The following is a 13,771-nucleotide window of genomic DNA, read 5'->3' as shown; positions in this document are numbered from 1 at the left end:
CCCCTTTCTCCTACTCGTTCCTCGGTATCCAAACAATAGCAAGCCTAGGATTATACAAGAACCATGCCTTGGCAGCAACGCCCGACAACAGACCACTGGTGGCATGGAAAAATCATCTAGAGGCGCGCCAAAATAACAAAGTGGTAATAGTACTAGTATCCAACCAAGACCAAAATTAACATGTTTCGCCTCCTTTTTTCTTATTCTCTATGATCCCGCTATGCAAAAAAAAAAAAAAAAAAAGGGTCAAATACGAAGGCAAGGCAAGGCAAGGCGGGCCGTACTAGTGGTACACAGTTGCAGTTGTAGCGACGAGATTGTGATGATGAGCGAGTCGGAACCCGCCATACTTGAAACGCGGTATGCCGTAATAATAGATGAATGTGCGATAGCTTGAATTATTGTTCTTCGTTGTTGTTGTTGCTGGTATCGAGTGGGTCGTTGTGGTGATGTTCACCGCGGGCTCAGGGGACTCCGTCCGGGGCCCTGTGATTTCCGCATCTTTTGCAACTCTTCTTCGAGTCTTCTCCTCTTGGCTTGCTCCTCCTGTACATGTGGTCAGTATGCCGTAATCGAGAGACAGGCAAGTGATGGGTGACGTACCCTCATATCCTCTTGGAACTTCTTCCTCTCCTCCCTCATCGTCGTCCGGAACTGTTCGCTGAGCATCGACGCGCCGGCACCGCGAGCGCCAGTGCCAGGGGTCACCTTGAGCCGCGCGTCGTCGAGCTCCTCCTGCAACTTGGAAATCTTGGTCCTCGAGGTGTTGACTTCGGCGTCGAGCTCGCCCTTCAGCGAGCTGATCTCGCCCTCGAGGCTCGACTTGACGGCGAGCGCGTCGTCGAGCTTGGTCTCGACCTCAAACTTCTCCCTTTCGGCGTTGATCGTCTCGGCCGTGATGTTCTCCAGCTCCTTGAGTGTGGAGGTGAGCTCCTCCTTAAGTCTGTCGACCTCTGCCTTGAGCTGGGTGACCTCGACGGTGCTCTTAACAGCCGCGGCCTGGTTCGCCCTCTCCTTACGAGAGCCGTACGCACCGTCGAGCTCGGCTTGTGCAATGGTCAGCTCCGTCTTCAGCTCCACGATCATCATATTGAAGCGCTCAATCTCCTCTTCCTTCTCCTTGACTTCCTTGTCCTTTGCTGCAACCTCCTGCTGCTTTTCAACTGCCGCTTTCTCTGCCCCGGCCAGCCTCGTCGTCAGGAGCGCCACTTCTTCGTTGGCTTTGCTGAGCTTGCTGTTCATCTCCTGGACGTTCGTGTTTAGGCTGGCAAGTGTGGTTTGAGCCTCCTTGCTGCTTGCCTCCAGGGACGCGATCTTGGCATCGCGTTCCCTGATCTCGTCTAGCGACTTGGTACTACTGGACTCGTTGGCCATGCGCGTAGTGGTAGCAGCCTCTGCCTCTTTCTGCGCCTTGACGAGTTTCTCCTGAGCCTCAGCAACTTCCTCTTCAGACCGTTCGAGCAGCGACCTAAGTTGATCCAACTGATCCTGCTTGAGGGTAAGCTCGAGTGCCTTCTCTTCCTCGGCCCGCATCTGAGCTGCTCGAAGCTGCTCGAGCTGATCCTGCTTTGTCCTCAGCTCCTCATCCTTTTGCGAGTCGGACTTGTTGTTCAACTCCCGCTGCTGCTTGATCTGGCGCTTGAGAACAGACTTCTGCTCTTTGAGACTCGTGGCCTGGCTATAGAGCCACTGCACCTTTGTAGAGAATGCTGACAGCGAGTAAGGCTCTGATGTATCGACGGCTTCATCTCCAGACATGTCGTCATCGTTATCGGATCTACCCTGCTCCATGCGTGTGCGGCGTCGGTCTGCCTTCTGCTGCTGAATGCTTGCGAAACCAGTCTGGATAATTTCCCACAGGCCCATCAGTACGACTTCAGCTTGTTCGTCGTCTTGCTTCTTGACTGCCGTCTTGCTGGCAGTCTTCTTCATCTCCTCTTCCACAACAGACAGAGCGCGCTGGAGCCACTCGAAGTGCGCGTTTAGGCCAGAGACGGGAACTTCGGGGTAACTTGGGTCAACTCCAACGAGAAGATCTCGCATTTTCTGGTTCACACCCTCGAGGCGGCTTTCTGCTTGTGTGAGAGCAATGGATGCTTGTGCTGCGGCAGCCTCCGCATCCTGTAGACTACCAGTCGACTGTCCTTGAATCTCTTGTTCCTGGCGTATAGTCGATAGACCTGCCTCCAAGTACTCGAATTGGCTTCCCAGTGTAGCGCCAGGATCGGCCGGTCCGTCCACTGGTATCGAGGGAGGCTCACGGAAGCCTCCGTTCTTAGCTGGATTAGTGTTTATAATTACGTCTCGTAGCGTTTTGTTGTATGTCGTGAGCTTCCATCCTGCGTCAGAGACGGACTGTAAGCGTTGTGCATTCTCTTTCTTGAGCGAATCGATCTCGCCGCTCAAAACATCGGTTTGTGCCTGAAGCTGAGTGTTCTCTTCCCGAAGGCTGTTCAACGCGTCGGCTTGCGCGCGTAGTCTTGCGTTCTCTTCCCTCAGCTTCTCAGCCTCTTCTCGCAGTTGGGTATCTTGCTCTCGACTCGGCGCCTTCGAGGGAATGTCTAGCGGAGCTACTCGGGGTTTTCCGCGAGGCGGGCTTGTGTTGCTTAGATCCTGGAAGAGTCCGTCCTCGTCGAAGGAGTCGTCCCCGACCTCTAAACTATTGCGGCCGTTGGAATAGGTGTACAGACTCTCAGGGCTTCCAGGTATTCCATTCATCAGCTGCGCAGGGAGTTGATTCATGGGCTTCTTCGATGCCTTGTGCGTCAGCTGGAGGATGCCAGCGGTGTGCTCCAGGAGACCCCTCTGCGATTCCACCAGCCGCTGTTCGAGGCTCCGCAATTCGTTGGACAGGTCGTCGACTCGTTTTTCGCTGGCCTGTCGCTCCGCCTCGGCCTCACGCAGAGATTCTCCCGTGCTGTTGCGATTGCTGCCCATCAGACTCCTCCTGTTGCTAGCATCGGGTTGCGAGTACAGCTTGGCCATAGAAACGGCTGCATCTCGATACTTGGTTTGAATAGCGAGGTTCGTGCGTATTTGTTCCACCCGCAAACTCAAGGACTGTATCTGTTTCTTGAGCCCGTCCACCTCCTCCTGCGACAATATTCGGTACTGCTTGCTATCCGTCAACGCCGTCTCCGTCAGTAAATGGACTTGGATTGGGTCCTTGAGGTCGACAAGGGCGGAGCTCGGCGGCAGTTTCGCATTCGTCTACATGATGTTAGATGTGTTTGCACTAAGCTGGCTAGACCAGCGAAAATGACTGACCGGATTGACGCGCAGAGGCGCCCCTCCAAAGTTGTTCATAATGTCTCTCCTGAGGTCATCCCCACCTACTGACCTCCCGCCAGGGCCAGCAGCCCGGGGCGGCGAGGGCTTCCCCGGGGAGTACCCGTTCATGATATGGAGTCAGATGTGTGGCAAGGGACGGTACACGTCAAATCATTATATTACAGCGGAATCGTAGAGTCGTAGGTAGCTTAGGATGTCGTGGCGGCCGTGAGAAGCATGTTCGTCGAACAGTTACGAGAAGGAGGCTGAGTGTTCGTACCCACGTCGGATGGGGACGTTGGAACAATGGTACAGCAATGCGTGGAAGCACAAAGGGTGGCTGGTGGCTGGCGGCTGGCGCGTGGGATTTGTGCCGCAACTCCTTGGTGGGAAGCAAGGGGGTTGTTCGCAGTTACAGAATCGAGGTCGCTATCGTCGTGGAGACGGGACGTTGTCGGGACGGATTCAGCACCAGCCGCTTCGCAAAGGGCATTTGAGGGGGATAAAATCCGTAGTGACGAAGATAAAGAGAGTGTATCTCCTGGCGAGGCAGAGACATTCTTTTCTCCCAGAATGAGAAGTGGATCGGCGGGTGCAAAGGCGATTGACTACAAGGTGCAGGTGCAGGAGCAGGTGCTGCTCATGCTGTTGAGTTTGCCGTCCCAAACTTTGAGTTGGCTGACCTGTCCCAGCGGGTGGCAGCCTGGCAGACAGACACATTTGACACTACCGCAGCAGAAGCCCACCCCGCCCCCTGGTAGACCGTTCATCATTGGCGATGCTTAGCAGCTCCCACTTTGGGGGGGCTTTCACGCTAAGCTTATTTGGGTTCGTCCCTTGCCCATTTCCCTGCGTCGCTGCGGCTACCTTCCCTTTGCGCTATTGGCAGATGGACCTGTTTCTTGACGGTACGTACTGTCCGCGCTAGCGAAAGTCAGCGGACCGTTTTTTTAGTTTATGGATGGATCTCTGATTGCTGCATCCGCCTTATGGATATACCTATGTTCCTTGGGAAAGAAGAGGCTCTGTATGCTTCTCTCTGGGGGAGTGCTGCAAAGTTACCGAATTTTTGCTTCCTCGATTGGGAAACGATGTCGAATGTCGGCGCCGTTCTATGTCGAGTTGGTCGTCGTCGCATACGGATGATAATGACCGGCCTGCATCTGCAATCTGAGAGAGAATTACACCGTAATTTCGGACTCCTGATGACCGGGATCTTGGGCCGAGATCACAGTGTGCTGGACCACTTTGAGAACCACCCGAACCCCTTTCGGGCACCTCAATATTGGTCATCCCAAGAATGGCCTTCGGTCTCCCCAGGGCCACCATGAATTGTGAATGCCTCATCGGGTTATATGTACTACCAAGTGGGCGGCACCCTCTGAATCATTCGATAGATCGAGCACCCCAATTCTTATGTTGCATTTTCGTCGGATGGTAACATTCATGTTGCGTATGCCCTAGCTTCAATGCACTCCCTAATCATTTGTACAGAGTCTCTATGGAATCTCGGGGATGCAAAGCAAACCGAGCCAGAGCAAGTGGTCGCGCATACCTGGCGTTACGAAAGGCTTCAATTGCAAACCCATGTCCTTGTTAGTGATAGCTTGTCTCTTTCAGGATTCTGTCGTTTTAGTCTTCACGCCTATCTTGGCCAGCTGGTCTCCTCCGTCCTGCGTCCTCATCAACCTGGCCCTGCGCGCCCGAGGTGGTTGCAGATGAGCCCTCTCCCTCTAATCGCCTTCGGAGACCATCGAATTCCGTTCGTCGTCTCGGCGTCCTGACCCCAACCATCCATCCCGGAAGGCGCCACTTTGTCAATGTAAGTGGGAGCAAGTCGTTCCTCCACGAGCATCCTACTACCCAGCCTACCGCAGCCCCCAGCAATGATCCCGGCCATTGGAAGAGAGCCAGTTGCAAGGCGAGGGCGTAGCGGTATGACTTGTCAGAGAAGGTCAATCCAACAAATTGGTCGTTTGTAGGCGGAGCTGAGGACGCCGCGACGCGATATCGATAGATGTTTGGAATCGCTGCATGATACTGCGCGAGTATGGCGAAGATGATCGGGGTTGGGCCGGCTGGCATGTAATTGAACAGGCCCGCGGTTAACGGCCGCAGTATGATGGATAAGAAGACAGGAGGTATCATTGCAGAGAAGAGCGCGGATACAGCTATAAATGACTGCGGCGGTGTCAGCATCACCCAACCCGATGCCCGGGCCTCATGGCAACTCACGGCGTATTTCCTCGAACCCCATATTTGTTCAACGACCCTCAAGTGGTAGAGTGCCATTGATGCGAAAAGCACCTCGCTCGAGTTGGTACAGCATAGTTGGTACGTCAGCAGGCGCCAGAACTGGTGGTAGCGCCATAAGTGGGTGTCTACGACGATATAGAAGTAATGCTTGACGTCGAGTAAGCTGGCCGCGATGGAGGTCGTTACCAGGCCAAGAACGAGGGTGCGTGTCACCGGCGCATTCGTGAAGGACATGTTGTGGTTGGACGTCTATCGCATCGTAGGGCAGAGTGCTCTCAGCAAGACTGAATCGGTGGAGGGAGAGTGAGGACGATCCCTTGCCCTTGGGTTGAGGGACCTCCTGTGGCTCGATTTTGATACCCCTTGCTGCGGGGGATTCTTTGGAGCTACCGCAAAACTTGAGTAGATCGCGTTCTGATAGAGTTGCGCAAGTTGACGGTGTTGTCGCAGTCGACGGGGCAGTGTCGGAAAGCGAAGGGCGGCCAGGGAATCGTTGATGCCAGGTGGTTTCTTTGGCTGTCGTCAAACCCACTCAGAGCTTGATGCACATCCAGCTTGTGCGTCCCTTCCAGCAGAGTGTCCTTGTTCAAACTGGACTTTCCCTAGTACAATCGGGGGATGGCCCCAGCCTCAGGCGTTACGTCGACGCCACGAAAAGGGTGGGCCCCTAGAGCGCAAGACCCATCTGCTCAGACTTTCCCATGCAATGACGAGGCTGGAGGGCTGGGTGTGGCTTGCCCACACGCCAGGTCCCCGGATTGCCATTCGCTCAACGAATTGCTGGGCAGCTCTCCACCCTTGCGTGCCTTGCGTAACCCTGTCACGAAGTATTTTTGTGAGGCGCAGAGCTCTGGGCACACGCCGCCGCCGCCGCCGCCGCCGCCGTTACTCCAAGCCTGTGCTGGCCCGGATGCTGAGATCCCAGGCGGGTACTTGCTCAAGTTGCCAACAGAGCTGACGCGACCTTCACGTAGTACCACCACTGGTTTCTTGTTCTTATTTGTAATTCTTGTGGAAGATATCCGACTTGCATTCCTTTTCGAGTTTCTTACCTTGCCCAATAAACCTTCCGACGCATAATCCTGCACATTGACAGCTTTCCTTTTTCCCTTACGCAAAGCATTGCGCCAGAACCCGGTTAGACAGTATGTCGGAGATATTCATTAACCACATCACCCGATGGCTCTTTAGTTCTCCGCCCGCCGAGTGGGCGATCGACCAGCTGCGCGAACTTCTCATCGGGGCCTTGAAACAAGGTCCAGTCCCCCAACATGTCGCATTCGAAATGGACGGTAATAGGCGGTATGCTCGCGACAGGAAGATGGAGACGATAGAAGGCCACCACCACGGTTTCGAAGCTCTAGCAAGAGTGCGCAGTTCATCAGCTCTATTCGACGTGGCTTTGGCTGACTTCAATCTCACCAGGTTCTTGAGATCTGCTACAAGTGCGGCGTCAAAGTCGTGACCGTCTACGCCTTCAGTATAGAAAACTTCAACCGCCCCCAATACGAGGTCGATGGGCTTATGCAGCTGGCCAAGGTGAAGCTCGAGCAGTTGACGAAACACGGAGATATCCTGGATCGATACGGCGCGGCGGTTCGCGTGCTTGGACAAAGAGATCTGATCCGCAAGGATGTTCTGGAGGTGGTCGACCGGGCGGTTGACATGACGAAGTACAATAAGCAGTAAGCAGGCAGAAGCCACGCCGCAAATAAACCAGGCTGACAGAATTAGGAACGTGCTGAACATCTGCTTTCCGTATACTTCGCGGGAAGAAATGACAACGGCCATGCGATCCACGGTACAGGAGTATATGATCCCCCCCGGACCCAAGTTCACACCCTTCCCGGCTGCTCGCATCTCGCAAAAGATCATGTCGAAGCAACTGGAACATCGGGAGCCTCTTCCGACCATTCGAGATACGTCGCCGGCTCCCTCTTCACGATCAGACGTTGACGACGGCGCATCATCGTCGACTACTCTTCCTCCCGACTCGCCCTCGCCGCCGAGGCACCACGCTGTTGCAGTAGGCGGGCACCGGCTGAAGAATCCAGAGACTATCACGGCTGAGACGCTCAACAACCACATGTACACTGCCGGAAACCCTCCGCTGGATATCTTTGTGAGAACTAGTGGCGTAGAAAGACTCAGCGACTTCATGCTTTGGCAGTGCCACCAAGACACGCATATCTTCTTCTTGAAGTGTCTCTGGCCCGACTTCGACTTGCAGCACTTCTTGCCAGTGCTTCTGGAGTGGCAGTGGAGGCAGAAGCAGGTTGAAAGAGACGAGAGGCCGAGACAGGCGACGGCCAAGGCACGAAAACTTGCATGAACCCGTCCAGCTGACCATACCGGCCGGAAGTTTCCAAGGGCAGGCGTTTTATAAGTCGATTGTAATTGTGTTAAGCTAGGAAGAACCAGCTTTGCGGTCTTTTGTTCATGGTTGTGGAACCTCAAGAGAACGGGACTGATACCACGGGAGAGTGTTGGTAAACCATATTGATATCCATCAAATTCAAGTTTTTTAAGATAGAGAAGAAGATCTCCAGGTAAAGCTGGAGAAATTGGCCGCGCATTTGTAAATTACGGCAATGCGAACTTGATGGCGGAATGACCTCTGCAATTTCGCAGGCCACAAAGGAACACCTCCATGGACTTATCAAGTTGTGGCGCCCACGATGTGATACCCCAGGAATGACGCAGTCAGTGTGGCTGATTCGGAATGAGGTGCGTTGCTCATAACAGGAGTTGGCGTGAGTGGGACGTGGCTTGAAAAGCGGAGTCGGTGCCGTGTTCCTTTTTTTTCCCTGTTCTTTCTTGGGGCAGGTAATTGTGGCTGGAGTGAGCCAGGCACAGGGCTAATGGCAATCTGAAAGGGACCGACCGCGGGTGGACAGGTTCGGGTGAGCTCCGCTCAGGCCTCAGGCCCAAATCACTCGCTAAGTGACGGTTGGGGTCGCTCAACCAGCCAGTCCTCCTCCGCCCGCGGGAGCGGCAGATAGGTCCCCAAAAGTGCGTCGGATGGATGATGGAAGATCCCGCGGCGACGCTCTTGATTTTCCTCGCGCACTTCCCCCTCTCACCACAGTCATTCTACACCGTCTAGGTTTGCATATCGATCAGAATGCCTTAGTATCCTTGGTTTCATTCGCAAATTTCCAAAATCTCGTTTCCTCCCACACGAGAACGCTCTCAACTTTACCTTTCCTCATACAGCAGCTGTTCATGACTCCCGTCAGTGCGCCTGGCCATCGTTCTCTCTCTTCACGACACTCGACGTCGCGCGTTCCTCGCGACACGCCGATCGAAGTCGCGATGAAGTCGGCAAAGACTTCGTCGGGGGATACTCCATCGAGTCGGAGGTCCCAACCGGTTCGACAGACACGAACCAACCCCCCCCGGGTCTCGTCTGGCCTTCGAGGATCAGCGAATGGGCGGGACTCTCTTGTCGGGGGCTCTGCTTCTGACCAACCCATCGACATCTACCCTGCCATAACGTACTTCTCCGATGCCATTGCGGCTCTCCCGAAAGAGCTCGTCCGACACTTCACCCTACTGAAAGAGGTCGATGCCAAGATCTTCGCTCCCGAGGATGCGCTCTTCAAACTCGTCGATGCTGCCATGAACGCCCCTCCTCCACAACCCCGACCAGTAAACGATGCGTCCAGCAGTGTCGCTCCTGCTTCAGCTCCGATGAGTGCGCAGAATAGTTCCAGTGGAGGACCTCTGGGTGGCCCGGCTCCTCCACCAGCTCCCTCGACCGACGGTTCCTACGCGACATCCATCTACGACCCGAGCAACTTTCCTCGGAGACAGCTGTTCCGACAAACGGCCTACAAGATCCAGGAGATGCTTGGATCGTTGGAAGAGAAGAACCATGTCATCTCGACCGCGAACGATGCTCTTCAGAAACAGCTGGCTCGGATTGACGATGTCTGGCCTCACGTCGAGAACGAGTTTAGTGACGAGGCGAAGTGGGGGAGCGATACACATTGGGCATACCCTGAGAACAGAGCTGCCACAAAGGCGGCACACACCGAGCGCTCAAGGCGCGAGGGAGCTGCTGCGATTTCTGCAGCTGCCCAGCAGCTAGCTGAGGAAGCAGCCGCTCGGAGCGACGCACGCAAGCAAGCTGTTCAGGCCAAAAAGAGTCAGAAGACGCAGGCGCATCTCCATGAATCCGAGCTTGATGACGCTGAAGGTCGCAGCAAGCCAGAAACAAATAAGAAAGGCCATAGTGGTGGTAAGGCACGCAAGGCAGCTGAAGCCGCTGCCAACGTTGGCCTGGGAATCTCAACAAATGGCAACACAAACGGAACCGCGCCGCAACCCAAGAGACGCAAAGTCGACAAGACCCCTAGCGGCAATAATACGGCGGAGCGGGCAATGAGTACCGTCTTTGGAACAACAGCTTCAAAGGCGAAGACCACAAGCCCGAGAGAGACCCCTGCGCCAGAAGGCGGCGGCCCGAAGAAGCGAAAGGCTCTCCCAACGGGTACTGGCCAAGCAAAGAAAAGGTTTAGTTCCCTCTGTTTGCGACGGATTGAAGAGAAATTACTGACCCCCTCTGTAGCAAGAACGGAGCCGTCGGCATGTCCCCGTCGGTTGCTTCGTCTCCTGTTCTGAGCAACTTCCCCGACCCAGTGTTACCTAGAGGCTCCCCTGCGCCGACCGTGACCCCTGTACCACCAGCTCCCAAACCTCCTACTACCTCGAAGGTCAAGCAAAGCACTACACAAGCGGCTGTGGAAGGTGGTAAACAGTCTCGGCCGCCGTCGTCTGCATCGGCAGTAAAACCCAATGGAGCAGCGCCGCCGCCGCCGCCGATCCCCGAAGTGGTGCCTCTGACTGTCTTGCCCAAGCCCGCTGCCGAAGTAAAAGCTGCGTCTAAGGAGCCCTCCGCGCCGCCTGTACTGGAGCCTACAAAGAAAGAGCCCGATACCGCTGAGCCAAGCATCAAGCCAAGCATACCGGCGGCGAAGCAAAAGAAGGAAACACCGAAGCCCGAGGAGCCTGAGACGCCCGTCGAGGCAGCAACAACTGCCCAGACAGCCACCGCTGCAACTGTGACAAAGAGCGGACGTGCTAGCAAACCATCTACGCCAGCAATGGCAACCTTCCAGGAGGCAGCGAGACCTAAGTCGGCCCGCACTACGGACGGCACTAAGACAAACAAACGGAAGAAGACCAGCGCGGTCATGAACACAAAGATGGCCAAGGCGGCGGGCCAGCTCGAAGAAAGTGACGACGTCGAAGAAGCAGAAATCCAGGCGGGCAAACGCAGCTACGATTACACGGAGGATGAGCCGACCTACTGCTACTGCCAAGGTGTAAGCTACGGCGAAATGGTAGCTTGTGACGCAGCAAATTGCGAGCGGGAATGGTTCCATCTCAACTGCGTAGGTCTCAAAGTGGCCCCGACGGGAAGCTGTAAGTTTGATGCTCTTTATTGGTGGTCACCCGCTTGTGTCCGTACACTAATTATGAATCAGCGAAATGGTATTGCGAGGTGTGTCTACAAAAGTTTTCAAGGGCAGGCAAGAAGCTCAGCCACAAGTACAACGTGCTACCGAATTCCCCCAACATGTCGGGCAAGCCACGGCCCCCTTACCCCTGAGTAGGTTGTTACGAAGTGAATGTGTGGCAACTGAGGGTGGTATATACCACAATCCATATGGCGTTGGTTTCATTCTACCATTTGGCATGAAAGTCGGGCGCAATGCGGTTTTGTCGACTCCTGGATACCTTTCAAGCATCAGGGTCGCGTGGGAAATAGATCAGGGGGCTAATGGTACATATACTTGCTGCCTCTTTGGGAATGGAGTAACAGTACATACTGTCGGGACGGGACGAAAGAGGCGCGCGGAGTTTTTTTTTTTTTTCTTTTTGTGGTTCAGCTGGGTTGTTTGGGGCAGAGAGCAGCGTTCTGGCCCGTCATGTCGAAAGCGTCTTTCCGTGTAAGAGGTCACGTGTCGGTGGCCACAGTCGGGCTCCTTTCTCCTGTAGTTCCCTATCGGGCGGGATGGGTATCTACAAATAATTGGGAGCTATGGCTCGAAAGTCCAAATGTTCCCATTGCGTGAGGATTACCATTACTTGATCGGAAAGGTCTTCCTTCTTCGGACGGTTTCTTTCTTTTGGCTTTCATGCCGTCTTACCCGGTGCTTGAGCCCCAGAGAGTTTCAAATCCATCCTTCCGCCGCGGAAGCTGAGCCGGGCGTCGGACCTGAAGCTCCTGGGGCCCTGGGGACCAAGTTGCCCGGAGCCTGGAGGAGCAAAGGGGACTCGTCAATAAAGGTGTCCGTAATGCATGACATTGTGACTTTTTGGCCGAGCAATGCGGCGGTGAGATCGTGAAGATGGGAATGCAGGCAAGGTGCGGATACCGACGAGCAGGGGACTTCCGGTGGGATAGTTCCTTCGGGGCGAATTGCCGACGCGGTCTAGGCTCTTGGTTTTAACGACTGTCAACAGAGAGGCGAACAGCTTTGCCATCTAGGGTTCAGCGCCGGCAACGTCCGAATTTGGCCAGACCACTGGGGAGGCTGTGGCTTATTGACGTTCGTGCGCACCTTTACTGCGTGAACCCCCGATAAGTCGGTGAATAGTGAATACCCCATAGCAAAGGGGAGAAAATATTGCTTGTCTTGACATGATCCATTTCATTGGGCTGGCCGAGCTGGGATGCGGGTTTGGGTAAATCTCCTCACTCCGCCTTGAAAGCCCTTGAAATAGAAAAGCGTGTTACCGTTGAGCCGCCGTGATGGCTGACGGCGCTTGAGGAAAACATCCGCGGCAGGAATTGTGTTGGCTGTGAAGCTGAGGAGTGTCCAGGTAAGGTACGGAGTGCAGATGGCAAACGTGTGATGTGAGGCTAAGGAAGCGTCCAGTGTGTGCCGTTGTCTGAGGTAGTTTGCTTATCCGAGTTTGGATTGGTTGGGCTTGGGATTTTGGGTTGATACGATGGCCCCATGGCAATGATTTTGAGGGGAAAACCTGGGGTAGGGTTGACGGGTCCTGAGTGGCTGGGAGGAGGGGCGAGCGGGCAGGCATCTTTTGGGTGTTCACTGTGTGTTATAATTGGACTGTGGGGTAAAACGGAGTTGCGGCTACGCCGATTGCCCAGTGGTTCGTCGACAGAAAAGACGGTAAGACACTCCAGGGACCATCGTCTTGTTCTTCGTGCTAGGTATCCGACTATCCGTACTACTTGCTAAACGGCCTTGTTCCTCAGACCTGTTCCAGAGGTGCCGGAGGAGTCTAGAGAGGGGCGGCACTGTTGTTTTGCGCGTGACCGACCCGTAAGGGAAAACATGGTTACGACAGCTATTACTATGACTAACAGCAAAAGCACGATGGCGGATCGGGTACAAGTCAGGAGAACTAACACCACGGCCGGTGCAAGTCGCCAGGGCCTTGCCTTGGGGCTTGCCTTTGCGAACGTGCAAGAAGCATGGCGCCATTAGACGGAGAGATGGAGACATTTCTCTCACCTAATGACTACTACTACCGGCCTCGGACATTGGTATTTGGGACAGTTTTCGCAATGCTTGCTTGGTTGCGCGCCTTGCTTTTTTGTTGTTTTTGCAATGCGTATGACGCTTAGGACGGCTGGGTCGGTTTCTCCGGATTTCTCGGTTTCAATTGCTCGTTGAATGCTCCTGGTCATCAGACAAAAGGTAGAAGTCTCCCGGTTTCAGGAATTAGTCAGGAAATTGAACCTCGAGGATGACGACGGGAGCCAACATGGGGTTAGTGTGATGTCCGACGCCTCGCTTTCACAATTTTGCAGCTCTCTCGTCCGAGGAGTCGATGGACGAAAGGCACAGTCGATGCTGGAGCCAACCTAGACCCAACACCGACAGGGTGGCACCAGGCGGTTGGCCTCGGTTCTGTCACGCTTTTTCCCATCTTTCCTCCAGTCTTTGATTTCCAGGAGTGGATTATCTGGGGCAACACCACGCGGCCCAGCGACCCCAGCCTTTTGAATCCGCCAACTGCAGATCCGCTAGGGTGCCATAAGTGCTAGGATCTTCCCGCTCATTCTTACAAGTGCTTCGTACCTCTTTTCACCTGGTTTCTGTCTTTCTGCTGATAGGTTTCAGGGTCTGAGCAGGGAGAGACGGACAGACGCCAGCGGCAACAAAGGATGCGAGAGGCTAGATCTGCAGATAGAAGGATATGCAAACCGGGAGTCTTTGGACTCGCACATATCGTCTGGGCTCATTCCTGCAATGTGTAGGAG

At 54.6% G+C, this 13,771-nt stretch overlaps 4 protein-coding genes across 4 annotated transcripts; 2 read left to right on the top strand and 2 right to left on the bottom strand.

Annotated features, from left to right (window-relative positions):
* Window positions 1–453: 453 nt before the first annotated feature.
* On the bottom strand, window positions 454–3,399 carry CORC01_13071 (involucrin repeat protein; the record flags this gene model as incomplete). The annotated part of the gene is made up of 3 exons (XM_022624689.1): window positions 454–546; window positions 604–3,210; window positions 3,268–3,399. The coding sequence occupies 3 exons, from the start codon at window positions 3,397–3,399 to the stop codon at window positions 454–456; spliced, it is 2,832 nt and encodes a 943-aa protein (XP_022468807.1).
* Window positions 3,400–4,902: 1,503 nt separating this feature from the next.
* Window positions 4,903–5,760, bottom strand: CORC01_13070 (UBA domain-containing protein Ucp14; the record flags this gene model as incomplete). Its single annotated transcript, XM_022624688.1, has 1 exon — window positions 4,903–5,760. One exon carries the CDS (start codon window positions 5,758–5,760, stop codon window positions 4,903–4,905), a length of 858 nt encoding a protein of 285 aa, XP_022468806.1.
* Window positions 5,761–6,673: 913 nt separating this feature from the next.
* CORC01_13069 (di-trans,poly-cis-decaprenylcistransferase) lies at window positions 6,674–7,858 on the top strand (the record flags this gene model as incomplete). Its single annotated transcript, XM_022624687.1, has 3 exons — window positions 6,674–6,895; window positions 6,952–7,211; window positions 7,261–7,858. 3 exons carry the CDS (start codon window positions 6,674–6,676, stop codon window positions 7,856–7,858), a joined length of 1,080 nt encoding a protein of 359 aa, XP_022468805.1.
* Window positions 7,859–8,841: 983 nt separating this feature from the next.
* CORC01_13068 (PHD-finger domain-containing protein) lies at window positions 8,842–11,143 on the top strand (the record flags this gene model as incomplete). Its single annotated transcript, XM_022624686.1, has 3 exons — window positions 8,842–10,043; window positions 10,100–10,956; window positions 11,019–11,143. 3 exons carry the CDS (start codon window positions 8,842–8,844, stop codon window positions 11,141–11,143), a joined length of 2,184 nt encoding a protein of 727 aa, XP_022468804.1.
* Between the last annotated feature and the right edge of the window lie 2,628 nt (window positions 11,144–13,771).

Source organism: Colletotrichum orchidophilum, assembly GCF_001831195.1.
Source record: "Colletotrichum orchidophilum strain IMI 309357 chromosome Unknown Scaffold_176.1, whole genome shotgun sequence".
Taxonomy (NCBI): domain Eukaryota; kingdom Fungi; phylum Ascomycota; class Sordariomycetes; order Glomerellales; family Glomerellaceae; genus Colletotrichum; species Colletotrichum orchidophilum.
Note: the sequence above shows the minus strand (reverse complement) of the source record. Positions and strands in the feature narration are given on the sequence as shown.